Consider the following 14,529-nt stretch of genomic DNA (forward strand, 5'->3'; position numbering starts at 1 on the left):
CATCCCCAGACCATCAGACTACCACCACCATATTTTACTGTTGGTATGATGTTATTTTCCTGAAATGCAGTGTTACTTTTACACCAGATGTAATGGGACACACACCTTCCAAAAAGTTCAACTTTTGTTTCGTCAGACCACAGAGTATTTTCCCAAAGGTCTTGGGGACCATCAAGATGTTTTCTGGCAAAATTGGGAGGAGGCTTAATGTTCTTTTTGTTCAGCAGTGATTTTGGTCTTGGAACTCTGCCAAACAGACCGTTTTTGGTTGGCCGGCCACTCCTGGGAAGGTTCACCACTGTTTTCACCATTTGTGGATAATGGCTCTCAATGTGCTTTGTTCCCAAAAGCTTTAGAAAAGGATTTATAAACTTTTCCAGATTGACAGATCTCAATTAATCGCAGTTATGTTTTAACAGGGAGGGCAATCACTTTTCCACACAGGGCCATGTAGGTTTGGATTTTTTTCCCCCTTAATAATAAAAAGTTTCATTTAAAAACTGTATTTTGTGTTCAGTTCTGTTAGTTCTAATATTTAAATTTGTTTGATGATCTGAAACATTTAAGTTGGACAAACATGCAAAAAAATAAGAAATCAGGAAGGGGGCAAACACTTTACCACTGTACATATAAATGTATAACATACAGTGGATCCCCGCACATTTGAGAATCAGCATTCATGGTCCTGCAATTTTGCAATCGTTTACAAAAAAAAATTATAATTTTTTTTCGGCAGAAAACTCATCTCATTCACCATAAGTCACATAAGTGATAATACAAGTAAAATGTACAGTCTGAAAGTACCACTGTTAGGAAACCCACCATTTCTACATTTTTATGCCATTTTGCTTCACTGATATTGTTTTTTCAATCAAGCACAGATTTCACACTTTGTTCGGCGGTCCTTGAAACGCACCATTGTTGTGTGCCTCGTGGGTTGCAAAAGGTTGTTTGGCTATGTAGTGTTTCCCACAAACTGTGGTGGCGGTGGAGTACATAGCATGCATTGGGGTTCCTTTGTAAACAACAGTTAGTATTTGTTGTTAGCGTTTAGGAGTTGTTACCCACATTTAATGGTAGTTCATTGTTGTGTGTCAACTTAATTGTTACGTGTTGTGTATCGATTTTGTTTTGCACCACCAAGACTGCACTTCTGTTTGAACACCCTCTCTCCATTTGCATCGTGCTGTCAAGCTATTTGGTGGCTGTTGCTTGCAACTCAAAGAGCAGGCCGAAAGTGTGTCTGCAATAGAGCTACAATGCCATCTACTGGCCGAGGTTGTAACGACAAGCCATTCATGTAAATCATTATAATGGGAATGTGAGCACATTGTGCCAAATTGAAAAGATAGCGAGAAATCTTTCAGTAGTGACCCAAATTTACCTATCAACCACAAATAAATGAATGTATGGGAAACACAACTACGAAAGCACTCTAGCCTCAGTCTGGCCTCAAAACATGCAGCAAGGTGAACACAAATTTATATATGATCGTAAGTCTTTGCTGGAAGTAGAACAGGGAAGCAGTGTGGATTATGTAGAAGCAGCTTGGAGAAATGTGCTGCTAGCCTGACGACCAGGCTAAAGGCTACACCGTGACCCCAATACCATCTGTTCATCTATCATCTTGCATTATCATTCATTAGTAACTATACATTTTATACTTTAAATGCACTAAATAAGTGTGTGAGCCATATTTATGGCTTAAACCTGGAGTGTGTCACGAGTGAACAATGGCAACTGAAGAGAGAAGGGGAGTGTCCAGTTCTAGAGCTGAATCTGTAATAATTACAAAAGCCACTTTTATTGCAAATGGTGATCCAACATCGGAGATAAACATCAATGTCAAGTAGCAGGAGGGTTTTGAGGGGCAGGGAGCGAGCTGTGTGCCAAAAATAGATTAGAATTTTCATGGGTGTATCGAATACTACCATTCCCGGATGTAGCCCCGCAAAAAGCAGGGCGCTACAGTAATACAATATCACTATTACAAACAGGAAGTGCTGCATGAAGACCTTCCATAATACGTTGACCAACACGTGATTTATGATTGTGTGTGGGCGAGAGCACCTTTTATATACGCTTTTATTTTGGTTGATGCGTTAGCCTACTTCCGCTTCTCTTGACGCAGCTAGCTAAGCTAATCTTAGCATAAACAACAGCAGACCTAACGGGCTTAAATATTCATCGGCTCCTCACAAAATCCTTGACAGGCGGACATTTGCAAAAAAGCCAGGTCGAAAGAGAAGCAGACAAGCACAGACGAAGCCGCGCTGTCATGAAGTCACGACCACAAAGTTAAGGCCTTATTTTGATGTCGACACCGAGCTAAAGGCGGCTAATGGAGAGGCACACAACTTAAAATGTCTGTCGGCTTTACACTGGTCACACATGACGTGTCTTACCATGATGCGATGGTCGAGGTGGTAGAGATGTTAGAATGAATAGAATGACTAGAATTAGTAGAGGTGCTCTTGATGAAGACAGGTCCTGAGAACAGACTGGGACTTTTAGGACAGCTAGTCACTGCAGAGGGGGAGGGGCTTACACCGACCAAGCTCGTCTATTCAACAGAAGCCGTTTCACTTCACTTCCACTGTTGGTTACTCCCTGCTAGTGAGCGAACTACTTTTCACTTTCAACTAAAAGAAAAAAAAAAAAAAAAAAAATATATATATATATATATATATATATATATATATATATATATACCTTTTAGCCATACCTTTTTTATTAGCGGTCAACTGACTAGTACTTATATATATATATATATAAGTACTAGTCAGTTGACCGCTAATAAAAAAGGTATGGCTAAATATTTCTATACTAAATGTTTGTCATGTGGAGCATACTAAAAGGACCAGAAGATGATGAAGGTTGGAAGTCTTTATTGTCAGATGCTTTTTAATAATGACTTAATGACAAAACAACAGAGTTTGATGAAAAGTCATGAAAAACCAATGAAACAACTTAATTTTGCAAGAAAAAATAAAGAGGAAAAGAAGCAAACAAACACATGATGACTGTCCTTCCCATCATGTAGTGTTTGCTGTGTCTTCTACTTCTGGTCACACAATTCACAAGCAACATCTTACACCATTAGATACACGACAAACCTCCCCTCACAATAAATAACATCAATAAATAAATCTTGGTCCGTATTGAGAGTCCAGTGTGGCAAATCAAACAAGAGCAATAGCACGCTTGTACGCGACGTTGCCAGCTTCAATTGAAGGCCTCCTTGTTGATCCACATGAGGGTTCGCGTCTCATTGGGTTTGCACTCGTATTCAATGCTGCTGAACTTGTTCCCAAACTGGCAGTGCTCCCTCTTGTAGTAGTTGTAATACTTGGCCTGCCACACCGTCTCAAACGTGCCCGCCTTGTTGAACTGAACAAACACACAAGGATGCTAAACTTAGCATGTGAACACAACAGTGCCTGGATTTACACAACTGCAGAGCGTAACAGGCTTTTATGTTACATCTACTGATGTCAGGGTGTGGCAAGACACGCAGACAATAGAATGTGTGTTCTTTTATCCTTGGGTCCTATCAAAAAAGCAGGCAGTTGGAGGTTGATTATTAGAGCAGAGGCTATTAATACAGATGTGGCGTCATTACAGATTGTGATCAAGTTAATCAGCAAAGTAATAATTAGGGATATGATGGTACATGTACAGTAAAACCTTGGTTAGCGTCATTAATTCATTCCAGATGGTCTGACTCCAACACCATGTGGCAGCAAGATCACCACCTTCCTGTTTAGCCATGAGTTATTTCATGAATTCAAAAGTGTTTCTCACTTCAATAACCCCAAATGGAGCCAAAGAAAGTTGCAAGTGCCAGCAATTTCATAAAGAATGTGAATTCAAGAAATAACTTATGTCAAAACAGGAAGGTGGTGTCCGTGTTGATGTCGCTGCTACATCTTGTCATTCCTCATTTATATGCATTCAGAATTGTTTTACGCATGTAAAACTATAATTGTAAAACTATAAAACCTGTTTTGTGTTAAAATGTTTGAGGCTCAGCTAACTTCCATGTAGTGACACGCTAATAAGACGCTAACAAGGACGTTTTGTCATTAAAAGCACATTAAGAACACAGTTGGACTCAGACAGTGTCTTGACAACACGACAAGACGCGCGCAATATTGTACGCTAACTGAAAAACGCACAACAATCAATGCAGATTGTCAACCAAAAAACACGCTAACCAGGGCGGACGCTAACCCAGGTTACACTGTATTTGTAATTGGATTATACAGCCCAGAGGTGTACCAATTTCCCAGACGGTAAAAATTAAAGGGGATAGTTTGGATTTTTTATTTTTACATGAAGTTGGATGACATTCGCATTGCTCGCATCTTCTTCTCATGTGGAACACATACGTAAACAAGATGTCCGCAGCGCTCCATTGCGGCGGAAGACTAAGACTAAGGGGAACTACGTTCCTTGTCACGGATCTTCGACCAGAACTGGACTCACGGAACCAAGTGGGGGGGTAAGTCACTGTTGCTGTAGTGCACTGTTGATGGGGATGTCATACAATCACATGTCAAAAATCTGAGCTATCCCTTTAAACGAAGGACAGGAAGCGTCACGTGTCAACTCTGTAAACAAATACAGTGCAGGGCAGCCTTTGGCTAGCGGAAGTCATGTCTAGCAATAGTGCCAAGGAGAAGCCAGAGCTTGAAAACCCTCTTCTGTCGTTAAAGTTGTCTGTTTTTGAACACTTGAAACACGTATACAATCAAAAATATGTGGAAAAGATGAAAAACAGTCTGCTGCCATTGTACAGTAGATGGGGAACGGAGGGGGCTACAAGCTGGAACCATTAATAGTGCACTTCCCCCAATAAGGAACTTTACTAAAATATAAAAGGATCATTCAAACTATTACTGTTGCACTTGTCTGCATCATTGCACTTTCCTAAGCAGAAACATTCTAATCTATTACACATAATTTGTACTTTTGTATATCGGAGAATTTTGAGTATTACTTGCAGTTTACAGATATTTATGTTTCATTTGAAAGATCGTTGAAGTGGTTTACAAAAAAGCTAAGCAGTTTTATGTTTTGCATTTTGTTGACTTACCACAATGAACCGAACTGTAGCCTTAAAAGCGAGGATGATGGAGTACCTAACATCCCTAGTACTGTCAATCAATCACCACTTGAATAGACCTTGTTTACCTCAATGCTGGCTTGGACGGGCTGCCGGTCTCCACTTTTGGTGTGAGGGACGCCTTCAGTGTCGTATTTGCCGTGATACACCACAGAGTCGTCGTCTCTGGACTGTTGTTCCAGAGGGAACACGATGCCGCCGATGTTCATGTTGCTGAAACAAACACAGTGAACACTGAATTATAACAACACACTTAACGATGTAACTAAGTAACTAACCCAGTAATTAGCCCCATCAGAGCTGTAACAGAACACAATACATGAATCCACCTTTTACACAGAATCCGGTAAAGTGGGACAACTTCAACAACTGATTGTGAAATCTTTTTTAGGCTCTTGTTGCTAACAGGACCTCTGACAGGCTAAGGTAGGTGCTGTGAGCTGGGTGTGTCACGACACCAAAACAACAATAATTAATCCATTCAAGTCATTTTAAGGTCGCCAGGCGTGTGCGCGAGCGTGAATATGTGACGTCATTTATTCATGAGGTCACGTGGGACTTCAGGCCCAAATGAAGGGTTGTAGTTTTTTTAAATTCACTTGTCTTCATTAAACGTCAATCTGTGCGCGGTTGTGTTTGGTTAAGCTGCACACCAGCATGCCAACAACAAAACTAACAAAAACGTAACTATTTCTTAATATGTGAAATACATTACGTGGCCTCGACGGTTCCAGGTTTGACCACCACCTCGATCTTGTACTTGGATCCCGTCAGCAGTTTGATGGTTCTGGTCTGGCCGAAGCGGGTCCCGTCCACCTTGAAGAAGACGGGACCCTCGTTGGGCTGGATCCTCAGCGAGATGGAGATGTTGACGATGGCCGGCACGTCGTCCATTTTGACGCCTCTCGTGGGGGTCCAGTTTTCGAGGAGGCTGAGCGATGCTGAGGAGGACCACTGTCAAACATAAGGTGCTCAACAACGTTGCTTCCGGACGGAGACTTCACAATAAGAGCTTAGCTTTTTTTTAAGCAAATGCATAGCAGTAATATTAGAATGAAGTACATTTTAATCACAGCACAACAGAGCAGAAAAGGTTCAGTTAGTGTTACCATGTCAGAGCAACAACTTGTGAACAATGTGATTTATTAAATCACTTCTTATTTACAGCATGCAACTGGAGTGACGAATCACCGTATAGTTTGATGTTTAACAGTTAAATGGCCCTGATTATTAGAAATAGTATGTTTCTTTTTTTGAGAGCAAACTGACATTCATATCACATTTTCTTGTCAAAAAAATTCTTAAAAGTAGTATATAGATATATATACACATACACACGCGCACGCACACACACACGCATGTATGTACAAAAGTTTTGACGATTGATGGAGATAAATAAAAGGTATAAATTAGAAGGACAAGTAAGATATAAAGATGATGATGTCATCGGTCCAGTTCAGCCTGCAAGATCTCTCCCCAGGTCTCGGCATCCAGCGGGACCATCTTGCTGTCTCTGAGCTCATCAGCTGACATTACGTTGCTGTATCGACCAGTCAGCCAGTTTCTCTTCAGGCAGCTGCGAGTGTAGTTCCTCACGAGAACCACCTGTCAGTGCATGCAACACTTTTGACATGCAATACAATCTGTACAATACACTGCAAATTCAAGCAAACAAACACATCAGAGGAAGTTTTCTCACAAAAATATGACCCGACCGCAATAACACACTGGAGTACCAGTCATAAGAGCATAATACCAACAACACACCATTTACATAATGTGACCTACATGTTAACCATGCTACAGCGAAATTGTTATTATTATTGTTATTAAGATTGTTACGCCAAAGAACTACTTTATTGAAGTAGTGGCACCTCGCCACACCACATCGGCTAGCTACTAGCCAGCTAGCAACTAGCTTCACCACACACTCGCTCGTGGCCAGTCAGTGCCGCGCTCACAAAGCTTCAGGCTACTACCGAAAGGTAACCCTACATATTGGAGCTGCGGCCATAGCTGCTGTGTTTTTGTTTTTGAGTTTGGAAAAGTTAACGCTAGGTGTAGGCGTACGTTTCTATGTTGCTATGCAAAATCAATGCACTCAGGAAGGAAGTTCCAGGAACGACCAAAGTACGGCAAGTTGTAAGTATCACATGTTACCATGAATGTACCTGTTACTACATGGTTACAGCAGGGATATAAAACCATAAAACGGAGGTTTTTGGAGGTGTTTTAGTTGTGGGCTTTGTAAGGGGAATGTTTTTATATCTTTCGAATGCACGGAAAAGAGAAAGATGTGTGTTCATGTCTCACATAAGGATTGTGGATGATGGGCAAAATTCCAAAAAAGTGGAGTTTTCCCTTGAGGGAAGAGCTGCTGCATACATCAGTACCGGTTGATATTGGTATTGGTAATGAAGTGCTGGACAATATTGGTATACTGGATATTGGTTAGAACGCCAATATCGAGCATCTCTCTTATTAAGTTTTCTTCAACTAGACGTGTTTGGTGATAGTTAACCACTTTGTAATGCACATTATTGCCCCCTGCTGGATTGGAGGTAAACATTGCCATATAGACAAACATCTCAGCCGACTTCCAACAAATGTAACATGTATTCCCCTTTGAATGCCCAGGGCTCGAACCAGGGTCCACCAAACAACAGTCAAGACCACTGAGCTAAGAGCTTGAGCTGTCAACTTGATTTCCAGCACGACTCTTAAGGCGTTTTCCAAAGTACAGCTGCATCAGCTGGCATCCATTACACTGTGACCCACCTTCCAAGAGAGTCCGTCCTTGCGGTCGCTGTCCACTTCCCTCTGACAGACAGCTCTAACCAGGAGACACTGTCTCCTCCACAGCTGCTCGCTGTCCTCAATGATGTCGTGCCACAGCTTGCAGGTGCTGGAGGCGCTGCAGAGGCTCTCCGCATCCAGCTCGCCAAAGATCTTCACGCTCATCTCAGTCGGCAGACTCTCAGCAAAGTTGTGAGACAGCAGGCAGGCTCGTCCATCACATAGCAAGAAGACAGGTGAGGTCCTTGTGGGCTCATGCTGCATAGTCGCTCGAACGACCTGGAGCACAGTATTGGAGTTATTGTTGTTGGCAGCCTTACATTTGTGCCAAATAAGTACTCATTAATGCTATGAAGTACAATGTTTAGTTATGTATTTGCTAAAACTGTGTACAGTGATAAATAACAAATGATGCATTTTGACATATATGCAACCCCAGACAAACCACGATTCTTAGGAAATAAGTCACAGGAAGAACCAAAGCTTTAAAAATATTATTTTTAAGCAGAAAAAGAAGCAGGCAGTTCGAAGCTCCAAATCACGTTTAGCAACACGAGACTCCGTTAGCTTGCTAGCAAACTAGCATGTATAACGTCTACATTTTTACTGATTTAAATAGTAAATAGGACTTGTTGTTACTTGAAGAAAGCATTTTCCAGCCAGGGCTTACTAAGAAACGAGAGTGTGCCGTATTTTTACTCACCTTAAGCGTGTTGTCTGACAGCCGACTGCTTAAATGTCTGATAGTTGTTTACACACATCTGACGTCGCCAGGCTGTAGCTGCAGTGCGCATGCGTATCAAGAGAGTCAACGCTGCAATGGACACACCCATCCAAAAACGCCTCCTTTTATGTTGAAAACTACTTTATGTAAAATAGACTGCTACGTGCTTTTACTTTATTCTTTCATATATTTAATATCAAGGTGTATTGGACGACCAAAAGTTTGATAATAAATTTAAAAAAAAATTGCCAAACGAGGAAGCGCTCTAGACGAGAACGTCCACTTATGAGCATGCGCTTTCTTTCCCCTACGGAAGTCCTGCTGTGAGTGTGGCGCCGACCAAAAGTACTTTTTTGTTGTTGTTGTTGTTGGTGTTGGTGCTGCTTTAGGCGTCAGTCTGTGAGAAAAACGTATCCAACACTTATCACAGCCTAAAGTTTGTAAGTTTTTCTGACATTTTATTTTCAGCTTGAAGCGATCAGCAGCATCTTCAAATGCAGATTAACTGCGAACTAAAATCTATTCTCTCACTGTTATTGTATTTGTTAATAAATTAATTTGCATAGTATTTCAGTTACTACATTTTCTACATTTACAGTCTACTTTGCAGAAAGCAAATGTCCAGCTTCGACCTGATCCCTGTGCATGGCGGGGACCCAATCCACCTGCCCCCGGGGGAGACGGTGCTGGGCCGTGGTCCTTTGCTTGGAGTGAGTCCGCCTCACCTTTACAATCTTTTATTTGTGTCGTTTGTGCAACATAGATATTTGATGTGTAGGGACACAAGCCTGATGAAATGAAATATTCATTCACTTTCACATGTAGCTTGTGTTACTGTGACATTGTAATATTCTGTACCCTCTCTAAACTAAACCACCCTCATGTCAGAAAATATCAAACATATGTAAAGACTAAATAAAGACATTTAGTGCACATTTTCACTTCACACCTCCACAGTTTCTCAGTGTAAATTTACCGCTGTTACCTTAAGCATCAGCTGAGCAGTTTACTAAGACATTTTCAAATTTCTTTCTCATGTTTTCCTCCCTACATGCTTGGGATGTAATACCGGTAGCTTGTTGTATCATTTAGTATTGTGTATCTCAGGTGAGTGACAAGAGAGTGTCCAGACATCATGGGCTGTTGGACAACAACAACGGACAACTTCGCCTCAAACCAGTAAGTTCAAACACTGAGACAATGTCATGTGCATGACAGCACTATGCTTCACGTCATTCAACAAGGAGTGAAGATGACTGATTACAGTGATAATTAATGAATCGTCTGAGAGTTGTTGCTATTAATGGCCATCATGCACACTAAGAGTTCACAAATACTCGGTGCCACACAAACATCCATGCCACTTATCCTCATTAGCGTCACGGGGGTATTTACTGGGTTTTTACTGGTTTGCTTGTATGCTGGAGCCTATCCTAGCTGACTTTGGGCGAGAGGCAGGGTCAGCCAACAAACATTCACACTCACAGTCATACTTATGGACAATTTAGAGTCGCCAATTAGCCTAACATTAGGGTTGTCTGACTGTGTGGCCAACATGCTAACCACTAGACCACCGTGCGGGCCGTGATATTGACATAAAAATGTGATATCAGCCATCATCAGTATGTTTTTTTTCCCTACATTGAAAGCCAATGTGGAGTTTTTACTGTCAACATTGCAGAATTGCAAAATCAACATCAACAACATAAAATCATGTAGTTAACACAATGTCACTCACCAGTTTGGGAGGAAGAGGTCACTATTTATTTAGTAAGCAGAGTGATGACAGAGCTCACAACTAAGTGCTGTTGTCAAAACCATATATGAAGACGCCGCATCGAGCACTGAGCCTTACATCAATGTCCGCCGCCGTATTGGATGTGGCAAGGCTGCGCTGTAAGTGCATACAAATAAATAGGAATGTCTGATATTGGCTTTTTTGCTGATAGCCAATAAGCCGATATTTTCCAACTCTCAATTTCCGTTTCCGAGATCAACCGATACCGATATGTGTAACATCACATATCTTTTTCTTGAGTAAAATTGTTGTAATGTAACAATACTCTTAATGAGTACTGTTGTTTTGAGTAGATAATTAATGTTTGACATATTTTATATAAGAATATAATATAAGAATATCATTATAATATATAATATTATATAAGAATATTACGGTATATAAGAATACATTTGTGTTCCTTGTGCCTTGATTTATGTTACTTTTGGATGAAGATGTGACATGTTTGTCTGTGTACAGATGTGAATGCAAATGTTGAGAGGTGTAATAATGCAGTAATACATATTATGGACAGCATATGGTACATGATAGCATGTATACAGACAAGCAGACTCCTATGTGTAATATATATTTCATGCATACTTTCTGGCATGGTGACAAGAACTATTGGTAAAGGGATAAAAGAACTATCGGTAAAGGAATAAAACAACTATGAGTATACTTGAGAGAGCACGGATCTCAGCCAAGGCCAAACACTGGAAGCTGAAAGTGGCTGTAAATTTTCTGCTGCCACACCAAGCATTTCGCTTTTATGAAATTTTAAAACTCATAATTGAGCCAGGCACTAAATCCGCTCCTGTCACCCCAAACTGCTCAGGGCCAATACAAGATACAGTGAGTCACACAAAACTTCAGAGTTCCCAGCTGCATTCCATGAGACCTTATAGCTGTGAGCCTGAAAGTGTCTTCAAATGAATGAATCATCATTCTTTTTACACTTGCATGACACCGAAGAATGTAAAAATGTGACATAAAACATTGCCTGTACACTTAATAAAGTGTCCATCCATCCATTTTCTATGCCGCTTATCCTCATGAGGGTCGTGGCGGTATGCCGGAGCCTATCCCAGCTGACTTTGGGTGAGAGGCGGGGTACACCCTGGACTGGTCACCAGTGAATCGCAGGGCACATATAGACAAACAATCATTCACACTCACATTCATACTTACAACCATACCCATGAACAATTTAGTGTCGCCAATTAACATAATTAACCTTGGAATGTGGGAGGAAACCGGAGTACCCGGTACCCACGCACACACTGTGTCGAACATGCAATGTCCACACAGAGATGCCAAAGCGGAGATTCGAACCCTGGTCCTCCCGATCTCCTGACTGTGTGGCCAACATGCTAACCACTCGGCCTTGCTGCTGATTATTTCTATTTCAAAGCTTCCAAATAAGGACATGTTCCATGTGTGTTCCGTTCAGACCCACTTGAACCCGTGTTTTCTTCAGTCATCCCTCACCGATGACCCTCAACCCCTGCAAAAGGACGTGTGGTGCCCCCTTGACCATGGCGACGTGTTTTCGCTCCTACCAGGCCAGCTTCTGTACCGCGTGGTGTCACTGGGTGGGAAGGACAGCCCCCTCAGGTACGAATTGATTAAGTTGATGAGATCGTCAAGTGTCCATCTTTGATGTGAAGTGTAGCAGATGTTTATTCATCATACTGATGAAACGTGGATATCAAACGACACTTCGCATGTTAACAAGCTGTGCTCAACATGTCCGCAGGGGAAGCGCTATGTTGGAGCAGGACCCACTTCCTGTTTCACCGCAGGCCACTTCCCTGCTTCCTCTAGGAGCAGAACGCGATGCTCCTATGGAGGACACGTCCTTCGCAAGAGACGGAACTTATAAGGTTTGTGTCTCGTTAACAGGAACACTTGTCACTGAAAATGAAAGCTTTACAAAGTTCTTCTTCTTTTGTGGCCGTAATGATGCAACCAGAGTGGAAAAGTCAGCCCAAAAGAGGAAGTGGAAGTAGCCTCACCTTCACCTCGCGTTAAAAAAAGAGTGTTACCTTCGTGGATGATGGCGGTCGCTGCAGCCTCCGCCTCCTGCAGCCCACAAGGTAGCACAAAGAAGAAGTGGACATACAGTATAAATGTTTGTGGACAATCGGGTCTTTCTTTTTGACACCACAGCTGCAAAGAAAAAAAGGCAAATAGCCACCAAAAAGGCCACACCCACCAGCTCCTTACCTGAGGAGGCGGAGCTCAGCGAGGATGAGGAGAAGCCAAAGGTGAAGAGGAGGAGGAAGGACACAGGACAGACAGCTGGTCTAAAGACAGTTGAGATGGCGCCATTTAACAAATAAATACATAAATGTGTACGTACACTGAACATGTCCACTTTCAGGACGTCCCGTCATCACACCGGAGTCGTGTCAGCTCACAGAAGGACGCCAACAGCTTGGCCACGGAAACGCAGCGGGAAGACGTCGTGGACAGAGATGCGGCAAGGCGGGCGCATGACGTGGGCCAATCACAGAGCAAGGAGACAAACGGCAGCAAAGACAAGGAAAAGAAGGAGTCAGCCTCCAGACTCAGAAGTCCATGTCCTTACGGGAAAGACTGCTACAGGTTTGTTGTCCTGGTCGCTTTGCAACACTTCCTCCTAACAATGTTCTCCATGTTGCTCCTTTCAGGAAGAACCCGCTTCACTTCAGAGAGTCCAGCCACCCCGGAGACTCCGACTATGAGGAGGAAGAGGAGGAGCAGCAGGAGGAGGAAGGGCGACCCGAGTGTCCCTACGGCACCGACTGCTACAGGTAAGAGGCGACGTGTTCATCATCCAGAACCTGAGGACATTTCTATTTCACTCTGCGTTTTGTTTGCCCCCCAGGAAGAATCCTCTTCATCGCAAAGAGTACAAGCACACAAAGAGAGCAGGTAACTATGACAACGTCGTCACCTGCTTCATTGTAAGTCAATAGACCTAGTACTATACCTGCAGCTAACTTCCTGTCTGCTACAAATATCATAGCCACAGTTTGACCCTGGAACAGATGAAATAGAAAAGAAAGAGTCTGGATGTTGTAATGCAGGGGTGTCCAAACGTTTTGTCCAACATTTTTTCTTTAATATTTCAACTGTATGTCCTGAAATGAAATTATTTTTCCTTATAATATTACGAATTTATTTCTCTTTAGAAGATGACTTTTTTTGTCTTAATATTTTGACTTTATTCTCGTAAAATTACAGCCCTTTTTTTCTGCTATGTGTGCTTTTTTTTTGACAACTTTCAACTTTCTTTATGTAAATGTTCTTCTTGTAATTATGACTCTATTTCCATAATATTTTGACTTTATTCCTATATTCTAACTTTTTCTCCAACCAAATTTTCCAGAATTGCAAAAGTATTTTGTTTTGTTTCTTATATTATGGGGAAAAAAAAACATTATTTCTTTAATATTTCAACTTTATGCTACTAAAATGACATGATTTTCCCTCATAATATATATGTTATTCTCGTTAAATTACAACTTTTTCTCGTTACATTATAACTTTTTTCTCTTAATATTTTGACATTATTCTTTCAAAATTACTACTGCGTTTCCTTGTTAGATTCTATTTTTAGAATGTGCCACAGGCCAACAAAAAGACAGCCCCATGCCACAAATGCCCCCGGGTCGCTCTTTGGACACCCCTGATGTAATGAAATCTAAGATCACACGGGTAAATACAAAGACATCTTCCTCGCAGCTCGCTCCACGCGGGCCCCTCCCAAACGGCCGTCGGCCAACGACGAGCACGAGGACTCAGAGGACAGCTTCATCAATAACGACAGCGAGGACGCGGGCGACGACTCGGACTACGTCCCTGCCGAATCTGACGACGACGGCGGCGAGGACGTGACGCGGCTGCAGAGAGAAGCGGCGGCCTTCGTGAGCGGCAGGAAGTAGCCCTGATGCTGGACTTTCACAATAAAAGACAAAACCTGTGGGTCACTGGACAAAAGACATCATGTTTTTACACATGGACCAGGAAGTGCCAGGTGGACGCTGAATGTCAAAATAAAAGTTGTAACACCTTGTTGCCATGTGACATCTCATCACCATGTGTGACTTGTTAGTT

General features: G+C 42.0%; 3 protein-coding genes across 7 annotated transcripts in view; 1 reads left to right on the forward strand and 2 right to left on the reverse strand.

Moving 5' to 3' along the window:
• The window catches only part of ppp3r1b (protein phosphatase 3 (formerly 2B), regulatory s1ubunit B, alpha isoform, b), a 10,399-nt gene extending 7,851 nt beyond the window's left edge, over positions 1-2,548 (reverse strand). Inside the window, exon 1 of the mRNA XM_054780017.1 lies at positions 2,406-2,548. Coding sequence (XP_054635992.1) covers positions 2,406-2,408 — 3 coding nt within the window. The 5' untranslated portion in view covers positions 2,409-2,548. The remainder of the gene's footprint in view (positions 1-2,405) is intronic.
• Positions 2,549-2,871: 323 nt separating this feature from the next.
• Positions 2,872-8,728, reverse strand: LOC129183331 (CB1 cannabinoid receptor-interacting protein 1-like). Its single transcript, XM_054780443.1, has 5 exons — positions 8,628-8,728; positions 7,907-8,203; positions 5,844-6,082; positions 5,197-5,341; positions 2,872-3,390 (listed from the first exon to the last, which is right to left on the reverse strand). Exons 2-5 carry the CDS (start codon positions 8,186-8,188, stop codon positions 3,226-3,228), a joined length of 831 nt encoding a protein of 276 aa, XP_054636418.1. The 5' UTR covers positions 8,189-8,203; positions 8,628-8,728; the 3' UTR covers positions 2,872-3,225.
• Positions 8,729-8,846: 118 nt separating this feature from the next.
• aplf (aprataxin and PNKP like factor) lies at positions 8,847-14,499 on the forward strand. Of its 5 annotated transcripts, none has more exons than XM_054779158.1 (11): positions 8,847-8,971; positions 9,247-9,358; positions 9,756-9,827; positions 11,879-12,042; positions 12,185-12,311; positions 12,401-12,524; positions 12,598-12,695; positions 12,812-13,035; positions 13,101-13,223; positions 13,298-13,344; positions 14,158-14,499. In XM_054779158.1, exons 1-11 carry the CDS (start codon positions 8,934-8,936, stop codon positions 14,355-14,357), a joined length of 1,329 nt encoding a protein of 442 aa, XP_054635133.1. In that variant the 5' UTR covers positions 8,847-8,933; the 3' UTR covers positions 14,358-14,499. The 5 variants fall into 5 exon arrangements, with proteins under 5 accessions (XP_054635133.1, XP_054635131.1, XP_054635132.1 ...); XM_054779156.1 differs by having other exon boundaries at positions 8,924-8,971; positions 12,598-12,743; XM_054779157.1 differs by having other exon boundaries at positions 8,925-8,971; positions 9,259-9,358; positions 12,598-12,743.
• Positions 14,500-14,529: the final 30 nt, after the last annotated feature.

Source organism: Dunckerocampus dactyliophorus, chromosome 6, assembly GCF_027744805.1.
Source record: "Dunckerocampus dactyliophorus isolate RoL2022-P2 chromosome 6, RoL_Ddac_1.1, whole genome shotgun sequence".
In the NCBI taxonomy this organism is placed as follows: Eukaryota; Metazoa; Chordata; class Actinopteri; order Syngnathiformes; family Syngnathidae; genus Dunckerocampus; species Dunckerocampus dactyliophorus.

Bases quoted from the DNA above. Each gene is read 5' to 3' on its own strand.
- LOC129183331 (XM_054780443.1), bottom strand. From the start codon at position 8,188: ATGCAGCATGAGCCCACAAGGACCTCACCTGTCTTCTTGCTATGTGAT. The intron at 5,342-5,843 runs GTAATGTATTTC...TGTTTGTTTCAG, and splicing joins CCTGGAACCGTCGAGGCCAC to CAACATGAACATCGGCGGCA. The intron at 3,391-5,196 runs GTAAACAAGGTC...GTGTTTGTTCAG, and splicing joins CCGTCCAAGCCAGCATTGAG to TTCAACAAGGCGGGCACGTT.
- aplf (XM_054779156.1), top strand. From the start codon at position 8,934: ATGAGCATGCGCTTTCTTTCCCCTACGGAAGTCCTGCT. The intron at 9,828-11,878 runs GTAAGTTCAAAC...TGTTCCGTTCAG, and splicing joins GACAACTTCGCCTCAAACCA to ACCCACTTGAACCCGTGTTT. The intron at 13,036-13,100 runs GTTTGTTGTCCT...TGCTCCTTTCAG, and splicing joins TACGGGAAAGACTGCTACAG to GAAGAACCCGCTTCACTTCA.